General features: G+C 46.6%; 1 gene segment (V, D, J or C); it reads right to left on the reverse strand.

Moving 5' to 3' along the window:
* Nucleotides 1-10,796: 10,796 nt before the first annotated feature.
* LOC122419728 lies at nt 10,797-13,076 on the reverse strand. The segment is given in 3 exon segments: nt 10,797-10,807; nt 12,619-12,926; nt 13,009-13,076. Coding segments are annotated over 3 exon segments (357 nt in total).
* Between the last annotated feature and the right edge of the window lie 10,055 nt (nt 13,077-23,131).

The following is a 23,131-nucleotide window of genomic DNA, read 5'->3' on the forward strand; positions in this document are numbered from 1 at the left end:
AAGGGGAATGACCAGAAGGATTTCATGTTGTTTTGGGAAAACCTGTGACTTTCAGAAAATTATGGCAGCGAAGATAAGAACTCTGACTCTGAAGATGACCAGGACCACTTGACAATACTTTAGTCAGGCTTCCTGAAATGCTTTTCTTAACTATGTCTTGACTGTGGATTTCTGTGTCCAGTTTTGCCTGGCTTTACTATGAAACCTGCTTAATCAAGTTAGTGAGAATTTTTACCCTTGAACTTTGATCACAGTCAATATTTGACCCATTTTATTAAACCTGCTATCTCCCAGGTAAAATATGATCACACTGTCCTGCCTTTATCAAGAATCCTCTAGAGACTTGCAAGAATCCTCCTGAACTTGAAGGCTCCTCATAGTCCTTTTTCATCCAGTCAACCTCACCACCGTTTTGGGCATAAATCTCCATTTTACCATCTGTATTTGGAGCTGAACTGAGCTTCCAAGGATGCCTCAAATACCAAAAGTGAGATTCACATTTTTTAAAAATAAATAGTACTTATATTTGAAGTGTGATTATCAAGCTCACATCTCCAGGAGTATAATTCATACCTGAACGATCTTATCTATCATAGACATTTTATACTTAAGTCACCTCAGAGCATTTGATGCTTAATGACATGAGTCTGTACTTTAGACTACACATGAGCAACTTTAAGCAAGGAAACTGTCAAACGTTGGGACAAAACGTGAAAACTATGGCCCTAAATTGTACAGAAAAGAGACTCACTTACATGACGGGGGTGGGAAAACACAGAAGAGTCTTGACTGAGCTCAGTGGGATTGCATGTGTGCCTGGTGTCAAGCACTGAGGCCTTGTAAATGGCCCTGGATGACTGTGAAGGAAACAGCACTTTTCGTTGGTGATGCAGGTAAATTTTACGAAGTATGTGAATGTACAAATATGTAATTCATGATTAATGAGGTCAATGCATGTGCAGTATTGGGCTTTCTGTCATCAGAATCTATTACACTGAAAACTGATGGACTCAGTCTCTTTGTGCCCTTTGACAGAAAGCTGGAGAGGTGGCTCTTCCTTATATATCTAAAAAAGGAATAAATTACTCAATATTACAATCACCTGGGTGTTCTGAGGACAATAACCAGTGTCAAGAACGTCAGACTAACTTGATAATTATGTGTTGCTAGAGTGTCTTCAATAATTTAAAAAAAAACAAACAAGCAACAGCAGTTCCTGACTATAACTAATATTTTCTGAAAGCAATATAGACCACAGCAATCAAAGGCTAGAATAGAGGGTCTCTAGTAGAGCTGAAGGGCAGGCAAAGAATCCAGGGATTCTAACCACAAACTCCTCCAGCCCCTCTGCACCTGTTCCTGGGCTCAGTACTGTACTTGGTGGGTTCTGACGGCGCTTGCTCCTTGGAGGAAAACTTATGACCAACCTAGATAGCATATTAAAAAGCAGAGACATTACTTTGCCAACAAACATCCACCTAGTCAAAGCTATGGTTTTTCCATTAGTCATTTATGTATGTGAGAGTTGGACTATAAGAAAGGTGAGTGCCAAAGAATTGATACTTTTGAACTGTGGTGTTGGAGAAGACTCTTGAGAGTCCCTTGGACAGCAAGGAGACCCAACCAGTCCATCCTAAAGGAGATCAGTCCTGAATATTCATTGGAAAGACTGATGCTGAAGCTGAAACTCCAATACTTTGGCCACCTGATGCGAAGAACGGACTCATTGGAAAAGACCCTAATGCTGGGAAAGATTGGAGGAAGGAGGAGAAGGGGACTATAGAAGAGGAGATGGTTGGATGGCTTCACCAACTCAGTGGACATGAGTTTGAGTAGCTCTGGGAGTTGGTGATGGACAGGGAAGCCTGGCGTGCTGCAGTCCATGGGGTCGCAAAGAGTTGGATATGACTGAGAGATTGAACTGAACTGAACTGAGCACCCCCACGTGGTCATGGAGCCCCCTGCAGAGAGGTTTGTGTCTGGGCTCACACTGACTTCCCCTCACTGTGTCTCTTGCACAGTAATTCATGGCCGTGTCCTCCGAGGTCAGAGAGCTCAGCTTTAGGAAGAACTTGTTCTTGGACGTGTCCCTGGAGATAGAGGTGCGTCTCTAGAGGGATGGGCTGTAGTAAGTGCTGCCACCTGAACTGAAGGCTCCCATCCACTCTCATCCCTTCTGTGGGGGCTGCTGAATCCAACTCCAGTAGTAACCATGGGTGACGGAGTAACCAGAGATGGCACAGGCGAGGGAGGGGGTCAGTGAGGGCTTCACTAGGCCTGGGCCCGACTCCTGCAACTGCACCTGGGACAGGACCCCTGGGGGCAAGGAGAGTCAGTCCTAGTCAGTCACCTGCTGCCATAGCCATCCCCACAGACCTGTGTCTGCACCTGAGACCCTCACCTTGGGCAGTTGTCACCAGGCAGAGGAGAAGACCCCACAGCCTCACCTTCTTTTACACCACAGCTCTGCCTTCCCTGAGACCTCAGCCCTATGTGAGGAGCGAGCTGTGAGCTCCCACAGCCCAGGGCTGGGTTTGACCCCTGAGCTTGAACATGAATTTGCATGTAGGGGAGAACCCTGTCCTTATAAGTTTGGAGAAGCCAAGGTCAGTCCCCCTGTGATCCTTCTGGGTCCTTGTGCACAGTTCTTGAACCCACATGGCATAAGTCTGCGATGGGAGAGCAGTTCATATGTGAAGTTGATCATGATCAAACAATGGGCCCAACTTTCGAAGTATAAGAATCATTGCTGAACTAGAAGTGTAGATCCCATTGTTTCAATTCCATGGATCATTTGTAGCTTTTACAATGAATCAATATTATATTTGAAGACGTTCTTACACCCAGGAATCATTCCACGCACTCTAAATTGTGCCATATTTTATAAACATTATTTCTTTTAAAATTATGTTTTGACATCAACACTGATATGAAAATAATAAATAAAAGATCATCCTCCGCACAGCCTGGCTCAGGTCCATTGGGTCCTGCAGGTTGCAGAGCAGGTGCTGCCTTCCATCTCAGTCCAGCTCAGCCAACAGGTAAGGCCAGGTGAGTTCCCGCTTCTGTGAGACTGGGTCAGGCCATGCACCGCACACAAGGCTTTAGACACACTTGTCCCTGTTACTTCTAGCTTCTCCCGGAGCAGTACAGCCCCCTCCCACAGAAGGGCCATTCAGGAGGGATTCTCAGGTTTCTTGATCCACAGAAGCTCTGGGGCCTGGAGACATCTTCTCCCAAGAATGAAAGTGAATGTAAAAGTTGCTCAGTGTGTCTGACTCTTTGCGACCTCATGGACTATACAGTCCATGGAAATCTCCAGGCTAGAACACTGGAGTGGGTAGCCTTTCCCTTCTCCAGGGTATCTTCCCAATCCAGGGATCGAACCCAGGTCTCCATTGCAGGCGGATTCTTTACCAGCTGAGCCCCCAGGGAAGCCCTAGAACACTGGAGTGGGTAGCCCATCCCAGGAGCTTATCTCTGGGCCTTCAGACATTCTGAGATGTGTGTCCAAGGTGACCTGACTCTATTCAGAGCAAAGTCTACTTAGAACCTGAGATGCTGGTGTCCACCTGACAGGCCTGGGAGAAAGGAAATCTGGGATCTGATTTCCAGAGAAAGGGATGTGAGCTGAGTGACGGGCCTAAGAGCTCAAACGGGAGGAGAAAATCAACCTGAGAGAAACAGCTGCACCTCTTATCGCTGAGCTGAGAGGGAGACCAGGATGTGAGTTCAACAACAGGGTAAGTGGTTCGGCACACATGTCTCAAAAAGTGGGCAACCATAAAGGGGGATGCTACAATTTTATGAATTACATGTGAACAGTGTGTATCAGATACGACTCTCTCTATGAATTGTATTGTTTTAGAATCCTCATAGAAATGGACCACACAACCCTGTTCCCCTAGCAGCCGAGTTGTCTAACAGTTGTTACTTGGTCACTTGTCATCCTTGGAGTCACATATGTCACATTTAACTCTTTCGAAGACTGAATGATATTCCAGGGTAGGTACAAGACACATTCTGTTTGTTGAATTTAATACTTTTTATCATGTCTCTCCCATTTTCACAAGAATTTTGTTGCTGTAGCTAGGTGTATGTGTCTGAAAGTTTACTGCCATGAGCTGTAAATGGATCTGGTATTTGTGGTCTCAGGAGGAGAGGATTTTGATCAGGGGCCAGAGACAAAGCTTGATCACTCAGAGCTTTTGTGTAGCAAAATTTTATTAAGATGTAGAGGGATAGAGAAAGATTCTGACATAGACATCAGAAGGGGACAGAAAGAGTGCCCCCTTGGGGCAAGGCAGTACATACCTGTTAGCAAGCTGCTAATCATAGATAAAGGAAAGTCCTCAAGGCTGAGAGAGTTGCACCAGGCTCCTCTCTCACAACAAGGGGAGTCACCTCAGGCCATAAAGCCATTGACTTGAGTCTTGAAGAAAGGCAGATCTCCAAGCAAATACATAGTTTCATTAACATAGCTTAAGAAAAACATTTCCATGAGAAAAACCGTATTTGTTTGCTGAGCAATTAGCAGCTCAAGTTTTGAGAAAACGTGAAATTTAGGTGGAACCAAGTGTCATCATGGCAACACAGATTTAAAAGGGAGCTCCTTTAATCTTGTGTAGAGAAGGGGAAAAAAGGTCTGCCCCTTGCAGTTTATTTCCTCCTGTTGCTTGGGAACCCTGGTCTCCCTGCTGAGGCCTCCTCACCCTTTCGCATCCTTGTTATTTTCCTGATTGTGAGAAGATGCACGGCACAGAGAAGGCAGTCAGTAAGTGCACTCTGAAGGCACTGATGAATCAGTGGAGGAATACCGAGGGCGTGGTCACACAGCCAGGAGGCAAGCTGACTCGGGACAGACACAGCCACGATTTCCGGAAGAAGAGTCAGTCGTCGCCTGTCACGGTCTGCAGCCTGTCCAGGAAGCTGCAGGATGAGGAGAATGACAGGGGCTGAGACAGAGTCTGTGTGAGAAGGAGACTGGGCTGACAGAGGCCATCACTCTGCACAGGGTCGGCTCCAATCCCAGCTCACAGCCTCCTCAGCCTGCTGCTCCCGAGTCCAGGGGCTGTGGACACAAGAGCAGCCCCACGCTGCGGTGTGAGGACAGAAAAGAGCAGACAGGAAGAAGGTTCAGGGGACACTGAGGAGGGAGGCACTGTGGCCCTTCACAGGGGCTTCTGCCCTCCCTCAGCAGGGCCGGGCCTGTGCCCCGTGACTTCCCAGCATCTCTCTGTCCAGCCCTCTCAGGGACTCCTAGTAGAGGGAGGTCAGGGTCTTTGTCTAACTCTGGGCCACTTTGTGTTCCTTGCATAGCAGGATGCCCAGCTGTATCCTCAGTCTCAGAGACCAGATGTCAACACACCTGAGTCTGGAGGGTCCCTGGGGTGACCATCTGCTGACCTGGGGGCTGGGCTACGTGTGGTTCCCAGCAAGGTGATCTAGCCCGCAAGCCCCATCACCTTCCCAGGAAGCTGGAAGTGAGGAAGAAGCACAGCAAGCAGAGTCGTGTTCTGGAAGTACTCCCTCCCTCAGCTGCATGTCTAGTTGCCTTAGACCTCTCGCAGTCAGCCCCTAGCACGTTCCTCAGCACCAGAGGCACCAGTGAGGGAGCTGCTCCCCTGGCCCAGGCGCAGAGCTGCGGGAGGAGATGGAGACACCCTGTTTTCCAGGCAAATGAAACATGGCGCCCAGGCTGCGTCTGAGGGGCAGCTCCCCAAATCCACAAGGAGGGTCCCAAGCTGGAGACCAGGGGAGCTGGTGGTTTAGTTCCAGGCCAAGGCAGACAGGCTGAGACCCAAGAAGAACTGGTGTTTCAGTCTGAGAGGCAGGACATGCAGATGAAAATACCCCAGCCCAGGGGCCTTCAGCAGGAAGAATCCTCTGTTAGATCAGGGTGTCAATGTTCTGTTCCATTCAGGCCTTTGACTGACTAAGCCTGGCTGACTCTTATGAGGGAGGGCCATCTGCTTTGCTCATTCTACCAACTGAAATGTTAATCTCACCCAGAAGCCCTCACACAAGTACCCAGACTCAGGTTCAAGCAAACACGCCGGCACTGCATGGTCCGGCCCCGCCGACATGCATGAACTCTGCCACGAGTCGTGCGTTACACACTCTCCTGCCACTAGCAGGTTCCGGCTGCCTCTCCACACATAGTGCTAAACAAGCTTCTCAGCATCTGTGCCCAGGAGGAGTATCTACTGAAACAAATATCAAGGAAATCTGCCTTTGAACTACATTGACGAGAGCTTATCCTGTGTGTTAAAGGAAATTTACCAGGGGAATTTCAGAGTCAGTCTCTGGGTTCACACTTCACAACTAAAGCAGCAACTCAGATTTCCCCACCTTCGAGGGCTTCTCAAAACTAGGATCTCTAACTCAGGATCCTCAGAAATCCTCTGGAAACTAGAACTCCTTAGAAGGAGACAACTGACTCAAGACCTTCAGACCAGAGGAGGATCTCAGAGAAAGGACAGCTTCCACCCAAGGTGTCAGAATAAGACCCTTTTATAATTCCTGTGCTGTCCTTATTTGCTAATTATAATCATTCTTTACTTTTTCTATAGCTCCTTGGTTACTGTCCACCCTAAATGACCCTGAGCTCCATCTTGTTCTTTACAATCAGAACCATCAGGTGTAAAAATGAATGCAACTCCAGCTTTGATGTTTGACTGCTGACAGCTCTCCAGCCTCCAGCCTTCTTCCTCCACTTCAGTCTCATAGCTTGATGCACTGATAAGAAAGTCTGGAAGCTCTGTTATTGAACTCTCTTGGGAGACTCAATCCACACAGTCCCCTGCCCACACACAGGGACACTTCTCAGTACTTACACCGCAACCACAATAAAAACCTGAGCTGTCTCTTTCCTGACTCTCTGAGGCCATTTCATACCTACTTGATCAGAACCTACTGTGCGTGGGAGGCCGTCCTGCCTTGGCAGAGATGCTACACATTTGGCACTGTGTGCAGGTGCTGGACAGTAACCGCCCACTGGGGCCCTCCTCTCTTGGTTTTCATGGACCTCTCATAGCTGATGACACAAGTGCACTTGGAGCTGGTCTTTGCTGCCAGTTTGTATGCTGAGTGTTTGTGTTCTGTGCTGCACTTTAAACACTTCAGCTCTCTCTCATGGGGTGAGCCAATGCAGATCAGAAGGCTCCTGAAAAGTTATTAAATAACCTGAATGGACAGGGTATAAGAATGTGTCCCTCAACACAACGACACCTGGATGTGAGTTAAGCCCACACTGGTTTTTGTCTTAAAATAAACTGATGTGTTGACTCTGACATAAACTGTGGCTGACATCAGGGTCAATGAGTGACTCCTACACTGTGACCCATTTTCCTCATGTTCTAGCAGATATTCTAGTTGTCTGGGAACATTTCCTGAAGCATGTATGGTTTAGACCACAATTGTTGTTCCATTTCAGGACAGTTCGAGAAGACCAAGATACAAGTTCTACATCTACATCTTATCCTGAGCAGATAATCATTATCCTCTGGGCTACTAATGCCCATCCGCATTTCCCAGTAAGTCTATACATAGCAAAGACCAGGGATCCTGGTCACAGGTGAGTAAGAAAGTCTCATAGGACTTGCCAGGAACCCGAGGAGCCACATCCTGAACCAGACTTGAGCTGCAGGTAAAGGGCATGAGACATCAGATTCAGACCCCAGGAAACATTGTCTTCCATTTAGGGAAACAGAGAGATAAAGAGAGATGTGAGAGCAGATCCTAGAAATGAAGACACTGGATCAGCAAAGAGGGATCCACGTCAGATCTGGGCCTGACGAGTGTGATCTCACACGGGAGGAGTGTGAGATGCTTTTCAGATGCTCAGTGGTGTACAGCTCTTAGCCACCCGAGGGACGGCAGCACGCCAGGCTTCCCTGTCCCTCACCATCTCCCGGAGCCTGCTCAAACTCATGTCCATTGAATCAGTGATGCCATCCGACCACCTCATCCTCTGTCATCCCCTTCTCCTCCTGTCTTCAATGTTTCCCAGCATCAGGATATATTCTAATGAGACGGCGCTTCACATCAGTTGGGCAAAGTCTTGGAGCTTCAACTTCATCATTAGTCTTTCCAATGTATATTCAGGGTTGTTTCTTTTAGGAATGTCTGGTTTTATCCCCTTACTGTCCAAGGGACTCTAAGAGTCTTCTTCAGCACCACAGTTCAAAAGCATCAATTTTTTGACACCCAGCCTTCTTTATGGTCCAGCTCTTACGTCTGTACATGACTACTGGAAAAACCATAGCTTTGACTATACAGAACTTTGTAGGCAACGTGATGTCTCTGCCTTTTAGTACACTGTCCTGATTTGTCATAGCTTTTCTTCCAAGCAACAATGGTCTTTTAACTGAGATATAAAATCTATTAAGTTTGATATGTCACTGATCCTGGCCCCATGTCCATATTTGTTTTGAAATGAATCACAGTGAGTGTCTTAATAATGGAATCCTACTGATTCTCTGAAGTGAATCTACTTGGAGAAGATTCACCAGGATTCTCTGAGTTTGCTCAGGATTCTGACTGTTATGACCACTGGCAGAATAATTTTTCCTTCTTAAGAGATGCTCTGCCTTGGTGCGTAAAAGAATGTTCACACTCTCCTTTTACACACACACATTTTTCTTCTAATTCAGTGATTTTGTAAGTGGTAAGTAAAGAATCATAAATCCAGAGAGTTTCCAGGGGAAACAGATGGAGAGGAAGTCCCAAATTCTGTTTGGGCAACCCACCTCAGCCTCCACCTACACCTGCTGCTGGAGTTGAAACCCAGGACTGGTGAGCTCTGAGCCTTCCCTGGCGTGTTCTGTGCTCGCCCTGCAGACCCGTCTGTCTCTCTCCTCGCAGGGTGGCTCGTGTCTGGGCTCAGGCTCACTTCCCCTCTCTGTGGTCCTTGCGCAGTGACACACGGCTGTGTCATGCATCACGCATGATCGTGATCTTGTGATATGTGATGTGCCTTCCCATCTGTTTGCGACATCTTCCGTTGTTTTATCAGCTTCTACAGGTTTCAGAGTACAGGTCTTTTGCCTCCTTAGGTAGGTTTATTCCTGGCATTTTATTGTTTTTGTTGCTATGGTAAATAGGATTGTTTCCTTGATTGCTATTTCTGATCTTTCATTGTCAGAGTATAAGAATGCAAAGATCTGTGTATTAATTTTATTTCCTGCAACTTTACCAAATTAATTGATGAGATCTGATAGTTTTCTGGTAGCACTTTTAGGATTTTGTATGCATAGAATCATGTCATCTGCAAACAGTGACCATTTTACTTCTTCTCCAATTTGGATTATTTAAAATTTCTTTTTCTTCTTTGATTGCCATGCCTAGGACTTCCAAGCTATGTTGAATAATAGTGGTGAGAGTGGACATCCTTGTCTTGTTCTTGATCTTACAGAAAACACTTTCAGTTTTTCCCCATTTGGGCTGATGCTTGTTATGGGTCTGCTGTTTATGGCCTTTATTATATTTAGGTACGTTCGCACCATGTTAACCTTCTGAAGAGTTTTATTTTTATCATAAATGGGTGTGGAGAAGTGAAGTTGCTCAGTCGTGTGAGACTCTTTGTGATCCCATGGACTGTAACTTACAAGGCTCCCCCATCCATGGAATTTTCCAGGCAAGAGTACTGGAGTGGGTTTTGCCATTTCCTTCTCTAGGGGATCTTCCCTACCCAGGGATCGAGCCCGGGTCTCCCACATTGCAGGCAGATGCTTTACCCTCTGAGCCACCAGGAAAGCCCATGGGTATTGAATGGGTGTTGAATGTTGTCAAAAGCCTTTTGCGCATCTCTTCATATGATCATAAGATTTTTGGTAGTGACTCATCTCGGGCAGAGCGCTGGGGCTCCGAGCAAACCAGCGAGCAAGCGAGCGGTGCTCGGCGGGGACCGAGAGAGGGAGAGAGAGAGAGGCGCGGACGGGCGAGGCGGGCCCGTCCGGGAGCTTGCGCCGGGGAAGGGGTGTAGGTCCGGCGCCAGAGCCGCGGCACCGCATCCCTCTCCACGCCGGCTCAGCTGGATTCTCCCGGATCGGGCGCAGGCTGCCTTCTCCTAGTCAAGTGTCCGAGCCGCTCCAAACTCCGGCGGCGAGTCGGCCACAGGAAGTTTATTCTCAGCTCCTTTTCTAAAAGGAGGAAATAGAAGTTTCTCCAAGCGGAAAAAAAAAAAAAAAAGATTTTTATTCTTCAATTTGTTGTGGTGTGTCACCCTGATTGATTTACAGACACTGAGAAATCCTTGACTCTCTAGGATAAGTCCCAATGATCATGATGTATGATACTTCTAATGTGTTGTTGGATTCCTTTTGCTAGTATTTTGTTAAAGATTTTCTGTGTCTATGTTCATCAGCGATGCTGGCCTGTAGTTTTCTGTTTTTTGATACCATTATCTGATTTTGTTTTCAAGATGGCATCTTGACAAGTTTAAAGTGATATCCTCTTGAGGTTTTGATTTTCATTTTCCTGAGAGTTACTGACATCCATCATTTTCCAAATGCTTACCAACCATTTGTTTTTCTTCTTTAAAGACATGTCTATTTAAATTCTCAACCCGACTTATTTTAAATCAGTAATTATTCTAGCTACCACTACTATTTCTTAGGAGTTCCTTATATTTTAAAGATATTAGCCCCTATTAGACAAAAGGTTTACAGACTGTTTCTGCTATTTCGTAGTTTGTGTTTCGTGTTTACTCTATATTTTGTGCTCATGGCTGTGCAGTACTTTTTAGTCTCAGGCCTGTATTTCTCCTGTTTTTGCCTACACGTTTCTCCTCATCTCTATAATATCACTGAAAACCCAGCATCTTGAAACTTCGCATATATTTTTCTAAGAGTTTTATAGATCCAGGTGTTACATTTGTATCTTTAGTCCTTTTTGAGTTGATCTTTCTATACCATGTTAAGGGTCAGATTTAACTACTTTGGATGTGGCTATCCAATTTTCTCTGCACCATTTGTTGAAGAGACTTTGCTTGTTTGTTCAGTCACTCAGCCAAGTCTAACTCTTCAAAGACGGCTAGAAGTCCTTGCCGGTGTAACTTAGGTGTGAAATAGACGTAAAAGGCGGGCCTCCCTGGGGTCTCAGTGGTGAAGAGAATCTGCTCGCAAATGCAGGGGATGCTGGTTCAATCAGTAGGTTGGGAAGATCCCTAGAGAAGGAAATGACAACCCACTCCAGTATTCTTGCCTGGGAAATTTCATGGAGAGAAGAGCCTGGTGGGCTACAGTCCATGGGGTGGCAAAGAGCTGGACACGACTTAGTGATAAAACAACAACAGCAGCAAGACAATAAAAGGCATTCAAACCATAAAAGAAGAAATAAAATTTTCTTTGTTTGCAAACAAAATCATCTTCATAAAAGAAACAAAGGATTCCTAATAAAAACTTCTTGGACTAGCAAATGCAATAAGTTATAGGATATGCACACTACTTATACATGTCCCTATACACTCACTACAGTGCGTCTTGAATTTGTGACCAGGAAACAACCTCATTTTCTGTAGATGACAGACAGCATTTATGAGGCTGTCTTAGGGAAACTAGGAGACAGCAGAGAGTGGGCAGAGTCAGGACTCGGTCATCTGGCTCCCATCATCCACGTGGACTCTTGTGTTGAGGAAGAGAGACACGTCATAGCTCACAGCCCAGGACTGCTTTCAGAGACCACCCAGATGTGACCAGCAGGGCTGGGACAGGTTCCATTTCTGGACATGTGCTCCTGCCTGCCTCTTGGGGAAACAGGAGTCATCTTCAGGTGAACTCCCTCCTCATCCATGAGAACGAGGGATGAACACAGAAGGGCAATCGCTGGAACTAGTGTCCACCCGAGTGGATGAGGACCAAGAGGAGATTGTGCTGCAAGGAGGACAGAGATCCTGGGGACTAATCATAACCGCATGGGATCATTCCCCTGTGCTGATCTGGGGAAGGGCCCATGAGGGGCCAGTGTGCACATCTCAGGTCAGAGGGGGTATTCTATTTGTGACAAGGAGTACATTGAATGAAGGGGCTGGATGTAGGAGAGGTCCAATCTGCAAACAGAATGTTCTCACATTAGTGCCTGCAGAAAGTGTCTGCAGAAAGTGTACACCAGAGCAGAAAAGTCATAGCAGGAAATGTCCCTGGGAACAGCTGGGAGATGGGAGAGGAAGGAAATCCTTGTCTCCAAGGGAAGCCCCTTCCCAGTCCCTCTGCACCTGTCGCTGGTATAAGCTTCTGTACAGGCAGGTCCGGAGTGCCCCCTGCAGCCCCCCCTGTCTCCCTACAGGAGGTTTTGTCTGGGCTCACACTAACTAACTTCCCCTCACTGTGTCTCTTGCACAGTAATACATGGTTATGTCCTCAGCTCTCAGGCTGTTCATTTGCAGAGTCACTGTACTCTTGGAGTTGTCTCTGGAGATGGTGAATCGGCCCTTCACAGAGTCTGCAGAGTATGTACTACCACCGCCAGTATTAATATATAAGACCCAGTCCAGGTCCCCCAGGGCACCTGCTCCTGCGCGCAGTTCTGAACGCACTCTGAGCGCCTGAGCGCCCCCTGGTGGTCCTGGGCGCCCATGCAGGGAGGTTTTTGTCTGGGCTCTCTCTGACTTCCCCTCACTGTGTCCTTTGCACAGTAATACACGGCCGTGTCCTCAGGTGTCACGCTGCTCAGTGAGAGAGAGACTTGGCTCTTGGAGGTGTCCCTGGTGATGCTGAGCCGGGATTTCAGGGCTGGCTTATAGTATGTACTTCCACCACTATATATGATACCAACCCACTCCAGTGCCTTCCCTGGAGCCTGGCGAACCCAGTGTACAGCATAGCTGGTTAGTGAGAATCCAGAGACAGCGCAGGTGAGGGAGAGGGTCTGTGAGGGCTTCACCAGGCTGGGTCCCGACTCCTGCAGCTGCACCTGGGACAGGACCCCTGTGGACAGAGAGAAGCACGGTGACTCACGGGCTCAGATGCCGCTTCCCCACGTGCCCATGTCTGATCCAGAGACACTCACCGCTGGGAGCTGACAGCACGAAGAGGAAGGTCCACAGTGGGCTCATCTTCGAGCAGATGAGAGTCACCGCTCCTGAAATCTCTTCAAGCCTGAGGAGGAGCCTGAATTTAAGTGACCTGGTGCTTTGTTTCCAGCCTGTGACCTGAGTGGATCTTTGCATGTGGGAGGGGCCTCTGCATAAAAAGCAGAAAGTAGTGAAAGGAGGTTCAGTCTATGGACCTCGCCCTGTGAGGAGGACGCTGACTATTCAATCAGAGAACTCAGCCCCTCCTGTGGTCCCCCTCCACCTGCCAGGAAGGCTGTTTATGGAGGAATGGAATGATGAGGGAGGGTTGTTCGGGAAAAATGATGCTGTCAAGGAACAAAGGCAGATTTTGGGAAGAGACTTTAACTTCATGGAGGTGTTTACCTTCACTCAACAAAAGCCCACCACACATTCGGGGACCACCCAGGTGTGAGACACAAACTCTTGTTTTTTTTTCTTTTCTGATTAGCTTATGTTTTCTTACTCCATATTCAAACATTAGAGACAAAATAAACAATAATCACATTAAATTCAAATGGAGTTGGGTCCAATTCTGATATGTTATCAGAATTCCCAAAGCATTTATATTTCCCTTACTTTCATGACTATTTTTTCATCTGGAAGAGTTTAAATACCCTCAAGAATCACTCTAGAGATGGTTTATTCACAGTAATTACACACAGGATTAACTTTGTGGACAAAGTAGACGTTTCTGCTGAGAAGCCCGTCTTCCCAGCACGGCTGACTTGCCCAGTGGGCTGTCCCACACTGTCCTGCGCATAACTCAGTGTCTGCAGGAGCTTGTGAACCTCAGGACCCCCACCCTGCGTGTGGACACTGCGGACCCCAAGGCTACTACAGACTGAGGACAGACAGCTCCCGGGAGCTCCTCAGTGCTCCAACATGCTGGGCAGGTGCCCTGCTCACTCTGCACAGACTGCCTGCTCCTCCAAGTGCTTATTCCTTCCTCTCTGTGTCCCTGCCGTGAGATGGGAGCTCAGGGAACATAGTCCCCACCACAGTGGTGAGAGGACACACATGCTTCGTGGAGGTAAACCTTCAGAGTGAATGGCGTGCAGTGTGAGGGCAGCATGGTCAGAGGAAAGCCCCTCCTCAGGAAGCAGGTTCCCTTGAAAACCCCACTGAGAGCAGCTTTCCCGAGCCCAGGGTCTCCGTGTCCTGGACTGAGCCTGAGGTCCTCTGAGTCAGCAGTGCTGGAGAGCAGAGCTCAGCTCCCCCGTCTCCCTGTGGCCCTGAGGCTGTGGCCTCCCACCTGCATCCCGGCTGTGAGCATGTACACTGGGGATGACGGCCGTCACCGCGTGTCTGGACTTTAGGTGGGTTTTCCGGGGGTGGTGAGTGCTGCCATCAGTGGTGCTATCTCTCCTGGAGCCAGAAAAGACCAGTGTGGGTCCCCATCTCTGACTGACACCCTGTCCATGTGACCCTGGTCCACTCCTTCCTGAGATGTCAACACTGCCGCTTTGGGGCAGGTCAGCTCTCCCTCAGCCCAGGGATCTCAGCTGTGTATCGGCAGAAGTGGAAACTGCTGTCTATGAAAAGCCCTTTCCTCCCTCCCGTTTCATGAGGAGAGTCCTAAATGGACCATATTGCTTCTGTCTTTTCCATAATATTGGTTGTTGTTGCTGTTCAGTCGCTCAGTCATGTCTGACTCTTTGTGACCCCATGGACTGCAGTTCCCTGTCCTTCACCATCTCCCAGGTGTTCAAACTGATGCCATCCAACCATGTCATTCTGTCATCTCCTTCTCCTCCTGCCTTCTATCTGTCCCAGCATCAGCGTCTTTTCCCATGAATTGGCTCTTCCCATCAAGTGGTTACAGTATTGGAACTTCAGCTTCAGCATCAGTCCTTCCAATGAATATTCAGACTGATCTTTAGGATGGACTGGTTTGATCTCCTTGCAGTCTCAGAGATTCTCAAGAGTCCCACAGTTCAAAAGCATCAGTTCTTCAGCTCCCAGCCTTCTTTATGGTCCAACTCTCACATCCTTACATGACTAACGGGCAGACCAAGGCTTTGACTATATGGACTGTTGCTAACAAAGTCATGTCTCTGCTTTTTAATACACTGTCTAGGATTGTTAGAGCTTTTCTCCCAGCAGTAAGTGTCTTTTAGTCTCATGGCTTCAGTCATCATCCACAGTGATTCTGGACCCCAAGAAAATAAAGACTTTCACTGATTCCTTTGTTTCCCTATATATGTCATGAGTCATGGGTCCTCATGGCATGATCTTAGTAATTTGAATGTTGAACTTAAAGCCAGCCTTTTCACTCTCCTCTTTCACCTTTATCAAGAGGCTCTTTAGTTCCTCTTCGGCTTCTGCCATAAGAGTGGTGTCATCTGCATATCTGAGATTATTGCTATTTCTACTGGAAATCTTGATTTCAGCTTGTGATTCCTACAGCTCGGCATTTGTGTGATGTAAGTTAAATAAACACAGTGACAATAGAGAGCCTTGATTCATTCCTTTCCTATTCTTGATCCAGTCTCTTCTTCCATGATCTGTTCTAGCTATTGCTTCTTGACCTGTATACACATTTTTCAGGAGGCAGGTAATGTGGTCTGGTATTGCCATCTCTTTTATAATTTTCCATGCTTTGTTGTGATCCACACAGTCAAAGGCTTTAGCATAGTCATGAAGCGTTAGTAGATTTTTTTTTAATTGTTTACTCTTTTATGATCCAAATGTTGTTGGCAATCTGATCTCCGGTTCCATTACCTTTTCTAATCCAGCTTGTACATCTGGAAGTTCTCAGTTCATGTGTTGTTGAAGCCTAGCTTGGAGGATTCTGAGCATGGCCTTGCTAGCATGTGATGTGAGTGCAGTTGTCCAGTGGTTTGACCATTCTTTGGTGTTGCCCTTCTTCGGGGTTGGAATGAAAGCTGACCTTTTCCAGTCCTGTGGCCACTGCTGAGGTTTCCAAATTTGCTGGCATATGGAGTGCAGCACTTTCACAGCATCATCTTTTAAGATTTGAAATAGCTCAATTGGAATTCCATCACTCCCACTAGCTTTGTGTGTAGTGATGCTTCCTAAGGCCCACTTGACTTCACTTTCCAGGATATCTAGCTCTAGCTGAATGATCACACCATTGTGATTATCTGTGTCATGAAGATCTTTTTCCTATACCTCTTCTGTGTATTCTTGCCACCTCTTCTTACTATCTTCTGCTTCTGTTACGTCTCTACCATTTCTGTGCTTTATTGTTCCCATCTTTGCATGAAGTGTTCCCTTGGTATCTCTAATTTCCTTGAAGAGATCTCTAGTCTTTCCCATTCTGTTGTTTTTCTCTATTCCTTTGCATTGTTCACTTAAGCAGTCTTTCTTATCTCTCCTTCCTCTTCTTTGAAACTCTACTATCAGATGGGTATATCATTCCTTTTCTCCTTGGCCTTTCACTTGTCTTCTTTTCTCAGCTATTTGTAAGGCCTCCTCAGACATCTTCTATCTTTTCAATCATATGAGTGAGTAAATTAAATCAGAAAGACCCTGCCCTGCCTGTGTGTAGGTAATAAGACCTTCAACCAAAGCAGGAAGAGCAAGAATCACAGGACACATCTAGACTCTCTGGTCTGGACCTGAAAAGTGAGCTGATGCTGTGGAGCAGGGGAGGGAAGGTGTGGCATCCGACACCTGGAGCAGGTGAGACTGTTGCTACTCACCAAGGGGCATCAGGGCCTGCATTTGCAGAGATGCCCCGCATCTGACCTGGACACCATGAGCTGGTGGAGTTAGGAGACACATATAATTTCATGTTCTCACAGAAGGAAATATAACAGGTCCCAGGTTCATGGACCTCTTCTACACACAGATGTGTTGTGTCCGAACTAGGATCTGTGAGTTCAGTGTGTGAGTTCAGTCTGTCAGTTCAATGTGTGAAGATGTGTCCTCACACCACAGTATTTTTAATTTGAAATGTCATTTCATTTAATTGCAAGGAAGTCTGTGGAAAATATTTATAATTAAAATTAAGTATGTCAAAATGTTGCACACTATTGCACAAGAGCTCATACAAGAAATGATAAGACATTGATAAATATGCTCAGTCATGTCTGACTCTTTGAAACCCCTGGGCTGCATCACGCCCAGCTCCTCCGTGCACCAGTATCTCCAGTGATGCTATCTAACCACAACATCCTCTATCTTCCCCTTCTCCTTTTGCCTGAAATCTTTCCCAGCATTAGAGTCTTTTTCAATGGCTCAGCTCTTTGCATCAGGTGGCCAATGTATGGGAGCTTCAGCATCAGCATCAGTCCTTCCAAAAATATTTAGGGTTGATTTTCTTTTGAATTGACTGGTTTGCTCTCCTCGCAGTCCAAGGGAAACTGAAGACTCTATTCCAGCAGCACGTTTCATATACATCAATTTTTCAGCTCTGTACTTCAATACAGCCCTTTAAAATGAAGATTCTCCTAGATATGGTGGACTCTCTTCATTGTAGGAACACACAGCAGACCCAAGACCTTCAAAACAAGCCATGACCTTACACAGTGGACACCTTGCACCCAAGTTTCTGGGCTAAACCTTCCTCTAAACCCATCATGAATTTAATGTTATCATTGCTTGCTTACAGGTCAGCAGTCCTCTTGTTTTCTAAGGACTTGGGTTATCCCACCTTTAGTGATCATTACCTCTTTCTTACATCCTTTCTTACAGTGGCTAAGAAGAAGGAAATGTCAGACTCTGTTTTGATGACTACTGACCCCTTAAGGCTTAATCCTGCTTTTCTCCTCTGCCCACACACTGGAGATTCAATAAGAAACTTGTTTTCTCTCTTTTGATGCAGGTGTGAGACTGAACTCACAGGAGCGTCTCCTGTGAGCAGGACCTTCATCACTTCAACACCTCTGAACCCCAGTAGAAGTAGATGTCCTGGTCAGGGCTCCACTCCGGACTCAGGCTTCATTTCTGATTGCTGAGAGGATTTTCCTCTTCTCAAATGACACCTGGATAATGGACGTGATGAAGGGTTTATTAGTAAATCCCCTTGGTGTATCTGTGTGTGTGTCTATGTGTGCACGTGCACATACTGCAAGTTTGAACCAAGGTTTGGTGTGGATCCTTACCTTTTCATAGTGCCCACTGAGCTTGATGCTGTGAGCAAGTGTGCAGACAACACCACCAGCAGCAGGGTCTGTCTCTCTGCCTGATGTCCACCATGTGCGTCGTGCTGCTACCTCCTGGCAGGCTTGCTCACTGCCCTGTGCTGAGCTGCCCTGTTGAGCCCCGTAGAGTCCCTTGCATGTATGTAGCTGACTTACCTCCATAGATTTGGAAATTACTTGGCACTTGGCGACAGAAGAAAGTGACAGTGACTCTGCTTTTCTGCAGGAGAAAATGACTTTCTCTTATTCCAACAAATCTTTATAGGTCAAAGAACTAAGAGATAAAAAAGAATATTGAGGCCAGAGATGTTCCCCAAGGGGAAGTATTGACTGTAGAGGAAATCACAGATCCTGACAGGAAACCGGCCCTTAACCTCCATCTGCACCTGCTCCTGGGGAGGAAACAAGTGTGAGTCCCGAGCATCACCCCTGCATCCCCCAGCCTGTCTCCTGCAGGCTGGCTTGGTTCTGGGCTCACACTGACCTCCCCCCACGATGTCTCTTGCACAGTAATACACGGCTGGGTCCTCGCTGGTTACAGACATCAGCTGCAGGGAGAGCTGGTTCTTGGATGTGTCTCTGCAGATGGAGGTGTGGCTCTTGAGGGGTGGGTTGCAGTAAGTGTTGCCACCAGAAATGACGGCTCACATCCACTCTACCCCTTCCCTGGGGGCTGGTGGATCCAACTCCCCAGTGACCACTGGTATGGAGGAACCAGAGACGCACAGGAGAGGGATAGTGTGGGGGACGGCTTCACCAGTCCTGGGCCGGAACCTGCAGCTGCACCTGGGACAGGACACCTGGGGACAAGGGGAGTCAGTCGCTGTCAGTCACCTGCAGCCACAGCCGTCAGGCACAGGAGAAGCCTTAACTTTTAGACCACAGCTCTGCTTTCCCTAGACCTCAGTCCTGTGTGAGGGGAGTTCTGTGAGCTCCCACAGCCCAGGGGTAGATTGTACTCTAGGGAATGGGGGAACATTGCATGTGGGGGAAACTTGTACTTATAAGTTGAGTAAGGCAGCTTTAGGCTCCACTCATCCAACTGGGACATTTGAGTTCTCTCACCCTGGCCTTTGGATCTGGAACACTTGGCCTGTGTGGGACGTTGGGAACAGGTCATGGCATTGTACCAGTTTTCTGATCACTAGAATAAAACTACACAGGATGTGTGAAAGTGAAGCTGCTCAGTCGTGTCCGACTCTTTGTGATCCCGTGGACTGTAGCCTACCATGCTCCCCCCTCCATGGGATTTTCCAGGCAAGAGTACTTGAGTGGGTTGCCATTTCCTACTCCAACACAGGATGAGTAGGTTTCAACACAGGATGAGTAGTTTTCTATAATTTTAATTTCTTGGATCTTCCAAGTAGCTGTTTTCATCGATTAGAGTTCTGTCCAGACAATTTCTGAAATTCAGATAGAAGGAAAAAGTGTTTTCTTCATCAATTATGATGATCATATATATTTTATTTCTTAATCTCTTAATATGGTGTGTCATGTTGATTAATTTGCACATATTGAAGAATCCTGCATCCCTGGATAATTCATCTTCATCACGGTGTTGTTTTCTGTTAATGTGTTGCTGGAATCTGTTTACTAGTATATTGTTGAGAGATATTTGCATCTTTCGTGTCAGTAATTTTGGCCATAATTTTCTCTTTTGTGACATCTTTGTCTTCCTGTAGTATCAGGGTGATGATGGCCTTGTAGAAAGAGCTTGGGAGTGTTTCTCTCTGAATTAAAAAAGAAAAAACCGTTTGAGGATAGGTGTTAGCTCTTCTCTAAATGTCTGATAGATTCCTACCCTGAAGCCATCTGGTTGTGGACTTTTGGTTGTTGGAGCGTTGTTAATCACATCTTCAATTCCATTACTTGTTATTGGTCTGTTCATATTTTCTATTTCTTCCTCGTTGATTCTTTTTTTTAAATTGTTTCCATTTTTATTATTAGTTGGAGGCTAATTACTTTACAATGTTGTAGTGATTCTTGCCATACATTGACATGAATCAGCCATGGATTTACTTGTATTCCCTATCCCAATCTGTTTCACCCTTGATAATATACATGTTTCGATGCTGTTCTCTCCAAACATCCCACCCTCGTCTTCTCCCACATGGTCCAAAAGTCTGTTCTGTACATCTGTGTCTCTTTTTCTGTTTTGCATATAGTGTTATCATTACCATCTTTCTAAATTCCATATATATGTGTTAGTATACTATATACATGCACCCCAATGTTCATCGCAGCACTGTTTATAATAGCCAGGACATGGAAGCAACCTAGATGTCCATCAGCAGACGAATGGATAAGGAAACTGTGGTACATATGCACCATGGATTATTACTCAGCCATTAAAAAGAATTCATTTGAATCAGTTCTAATGAGATGGATGAAACTGGAGCCCATTATACAGAGTGAAGTAAGCCAGAAAGATAAAGACCTCATTGATTCTTTGAAGGTTATATCTTTCTAAGAATTTGTCCATGATTCCCAGGTTATTCATTTTTAGCTGAGCACGCAGGGATGTGCGGCTAAGGAACAGGAGGGAAATCTCTCCCTGCGCTGTGTGAACTGAGCAGGGACACTTCCAGGGATGGCTTGCTAAATTCAGCACCTGTGAGAACCCCAAAAGACAACAAGGGCTCTTGAGCTTGGATGGTTCTAGTTTTAGCAGCCATGCACTCTGTGGATCTGTACACGAGGGGGCTGGGTCAGAGGAGTGTCCATGTTGCCTCCATAGCTCCCATAGCAGGTCCAGGTGCAGTCCAGGTGGCTGAGCTCCGAGGATCTGTGCTGGTGATCTGGTGAAAACCATGCATAAGAGCCACCAGGGCCAGCTGCTTGCATGTTGGTTTTGTTCACTCGCTAAGTTGTGTCTGACTCTTTTTTGACACCATGGACTGTTGCACATCAGGCTCCTCTGTCAATGGGATTTCCCAGGCAAGAATACTGCAGTAGGTTTCTGTTTCCTTCTTTTGGGCCCAGGAGTTGAACCCGGGTCTCCTTCTGGGCAGGCAGATTCTCCACCACTGAGCCACCGACAAGCCATAATTGCCAGCATACTCAGAGATACCTTGGAATTGAGAGCAGTGCCCACAGCAGCTCAATGGTCCTTTCATAACTCACTTCAGTTCATAGCAATCAATATGCCATGGAGGCCCGTTTGGGAGCGACTTTCCCTGGGCCCTGACACTCAGTGCCTGTTTTATTACTAGTTTTTTCTACACCAGCACAACTAGAATGTGATGTAGGAATTGGTTTACCTGCGTCTTACAGACGTGAAGCTAACCTGCAGCCTGGACTTGCAGTGATGTGCTGGAGGGCACACATCAGGGCACGGTGAGCCCTCCTGTCTGTGCCTGGGCTTCTCTCACTGGACCTGGCTGCCCCTACAGGGGATGCTGAACAGAGCTGGACGTGCCTACTCAGGCTCTGGTCTGTTCCTGGGAGGAGAACAGGCCTGATTTTCCTCCATTCTAGAGCTCCTTAAGATGTTGTGGTAAAGAAAGGATTACAGATTTGTTTTCAGCACTTGTCTGAAAGTGGATGCTAGTATCTGTCTGACTATAACCTTTCCCACCAGCCATCTATGTGTCTAGTGGTAATTGCTTTGATGGTAAATATTTTACATAAAGCAAACCGCACAGTAGAACAGGATGTAGGTATTGTCTAAGCCTGTAGGGATTTATTGGACCTGGAAGCAAGGAGCACATGTAGAGCACACACACCCACATTGCCTGTAACTTGCATTATTCCCAGTGACCCACAGAGGATCCCGTGGTGCTGCCTGGGCATTTATGCAAGAGACCAGGCAGCAATGCAAGAGCCTCCATCCTGGCAGGGACAGCTGGTCGACCAGTAGTGCAAGGCTGAGATTTCACAATGAGGAAGATAAATCTGTTCCCTTTTCTGTAGCCTGGAGGACAGTTCAAAAGCATCAATTTCTTGGCACTCAGCTTTCTTCCCAGTTCAGCTCTCACATCCATACATGACCACTGGAAAAACCATAGCCTTGACCAGACAGACCTTTGTTGGCAAAGTAATGTCTCCGCTTTTTAATATGCTCTCTAGGTTGGTCATAACTTTCCTTCCAAGGAGTAAGTGTCTTTTAATTTCATGGCTGCAGTCACCATCTGCAGTGATTTTGGAGCCCAAAAAAATACAGTCTGACACTGTTTCCACTGTCTCCCCATCTATTTCCCATGAGGTGATGGGACCAGATGCGATGATCTTAGTTTTCTGAATGTTAAGCTTTAAGCCAACTTTTTCACTCTCCTCTTTCACTTTCATCAAGAGGCTTTTTAGTTCCTCTTCACTTTCTCCCATAAGGGTGGTGTCATCTGCATACAACTTACACAGGATCAAAATCTCATCAAATATTATTTTTAGTCACTGAGTTGTGTCTGACTCTTTGAGACCCCATGGATGGAAGCACCCCATGTTTTGCTGTCCTTCACCATCTCCCAGAGGTTTCTCAAACTCACGTCATTGAGTCGGTGAAACCAGCCTACCATCTCATCCTCTCTCGCCCCCCTGTCCTCCTGACTTCAATGGTTCCCAGCATCAGGGTCTTTTCTAATGAGTTGGCTCTTCCCATCCGGTGGCCAAAATCCTGGAGTTTCAGCTTCAGCATCAGTACTCCCAATGAATATTAGGATTGATTTCCTTTAGGATTGACTGGTTTGATCTCCTTGCAGTCCAAAGCACTCTCAAGACTCTTATCCAACACCGAAGTTCAAAACCATTAATTCTTCAGTGCTCAGCTTTCTTTATGGTCCAACTCTCACGACCGAACATGACCTATGGAAAGACCATAGATTTGCGTAAAGGGACCTCTGTTGGCAAAGTATTGTACCTGCTCTTTAATATGCTGTCTAGGTTGGTCATAGGTTTTCCTCCAAGCTTTTCTTTTTTTAATGTCATGGCTGCAGTCACCATCTGCAGAGACTTTGGAGCTCAAGCAAATAAAGCC

Source organism: Cervus canadensis, chromosome 17, assembly GCF_019320065.1.
Source record: "Cervus canadensis isolate Bull #8, Minnesota chromosome 17, ASM1932006v1, whole genome shotgun sequence".
Taxonomy (NCBI): domain Eukaryota; kingdom Metazoa; phylum Chordata; class Mammalia; order Artiodactyla; family Cervidae; genus Cervus; species Cervus canadensis.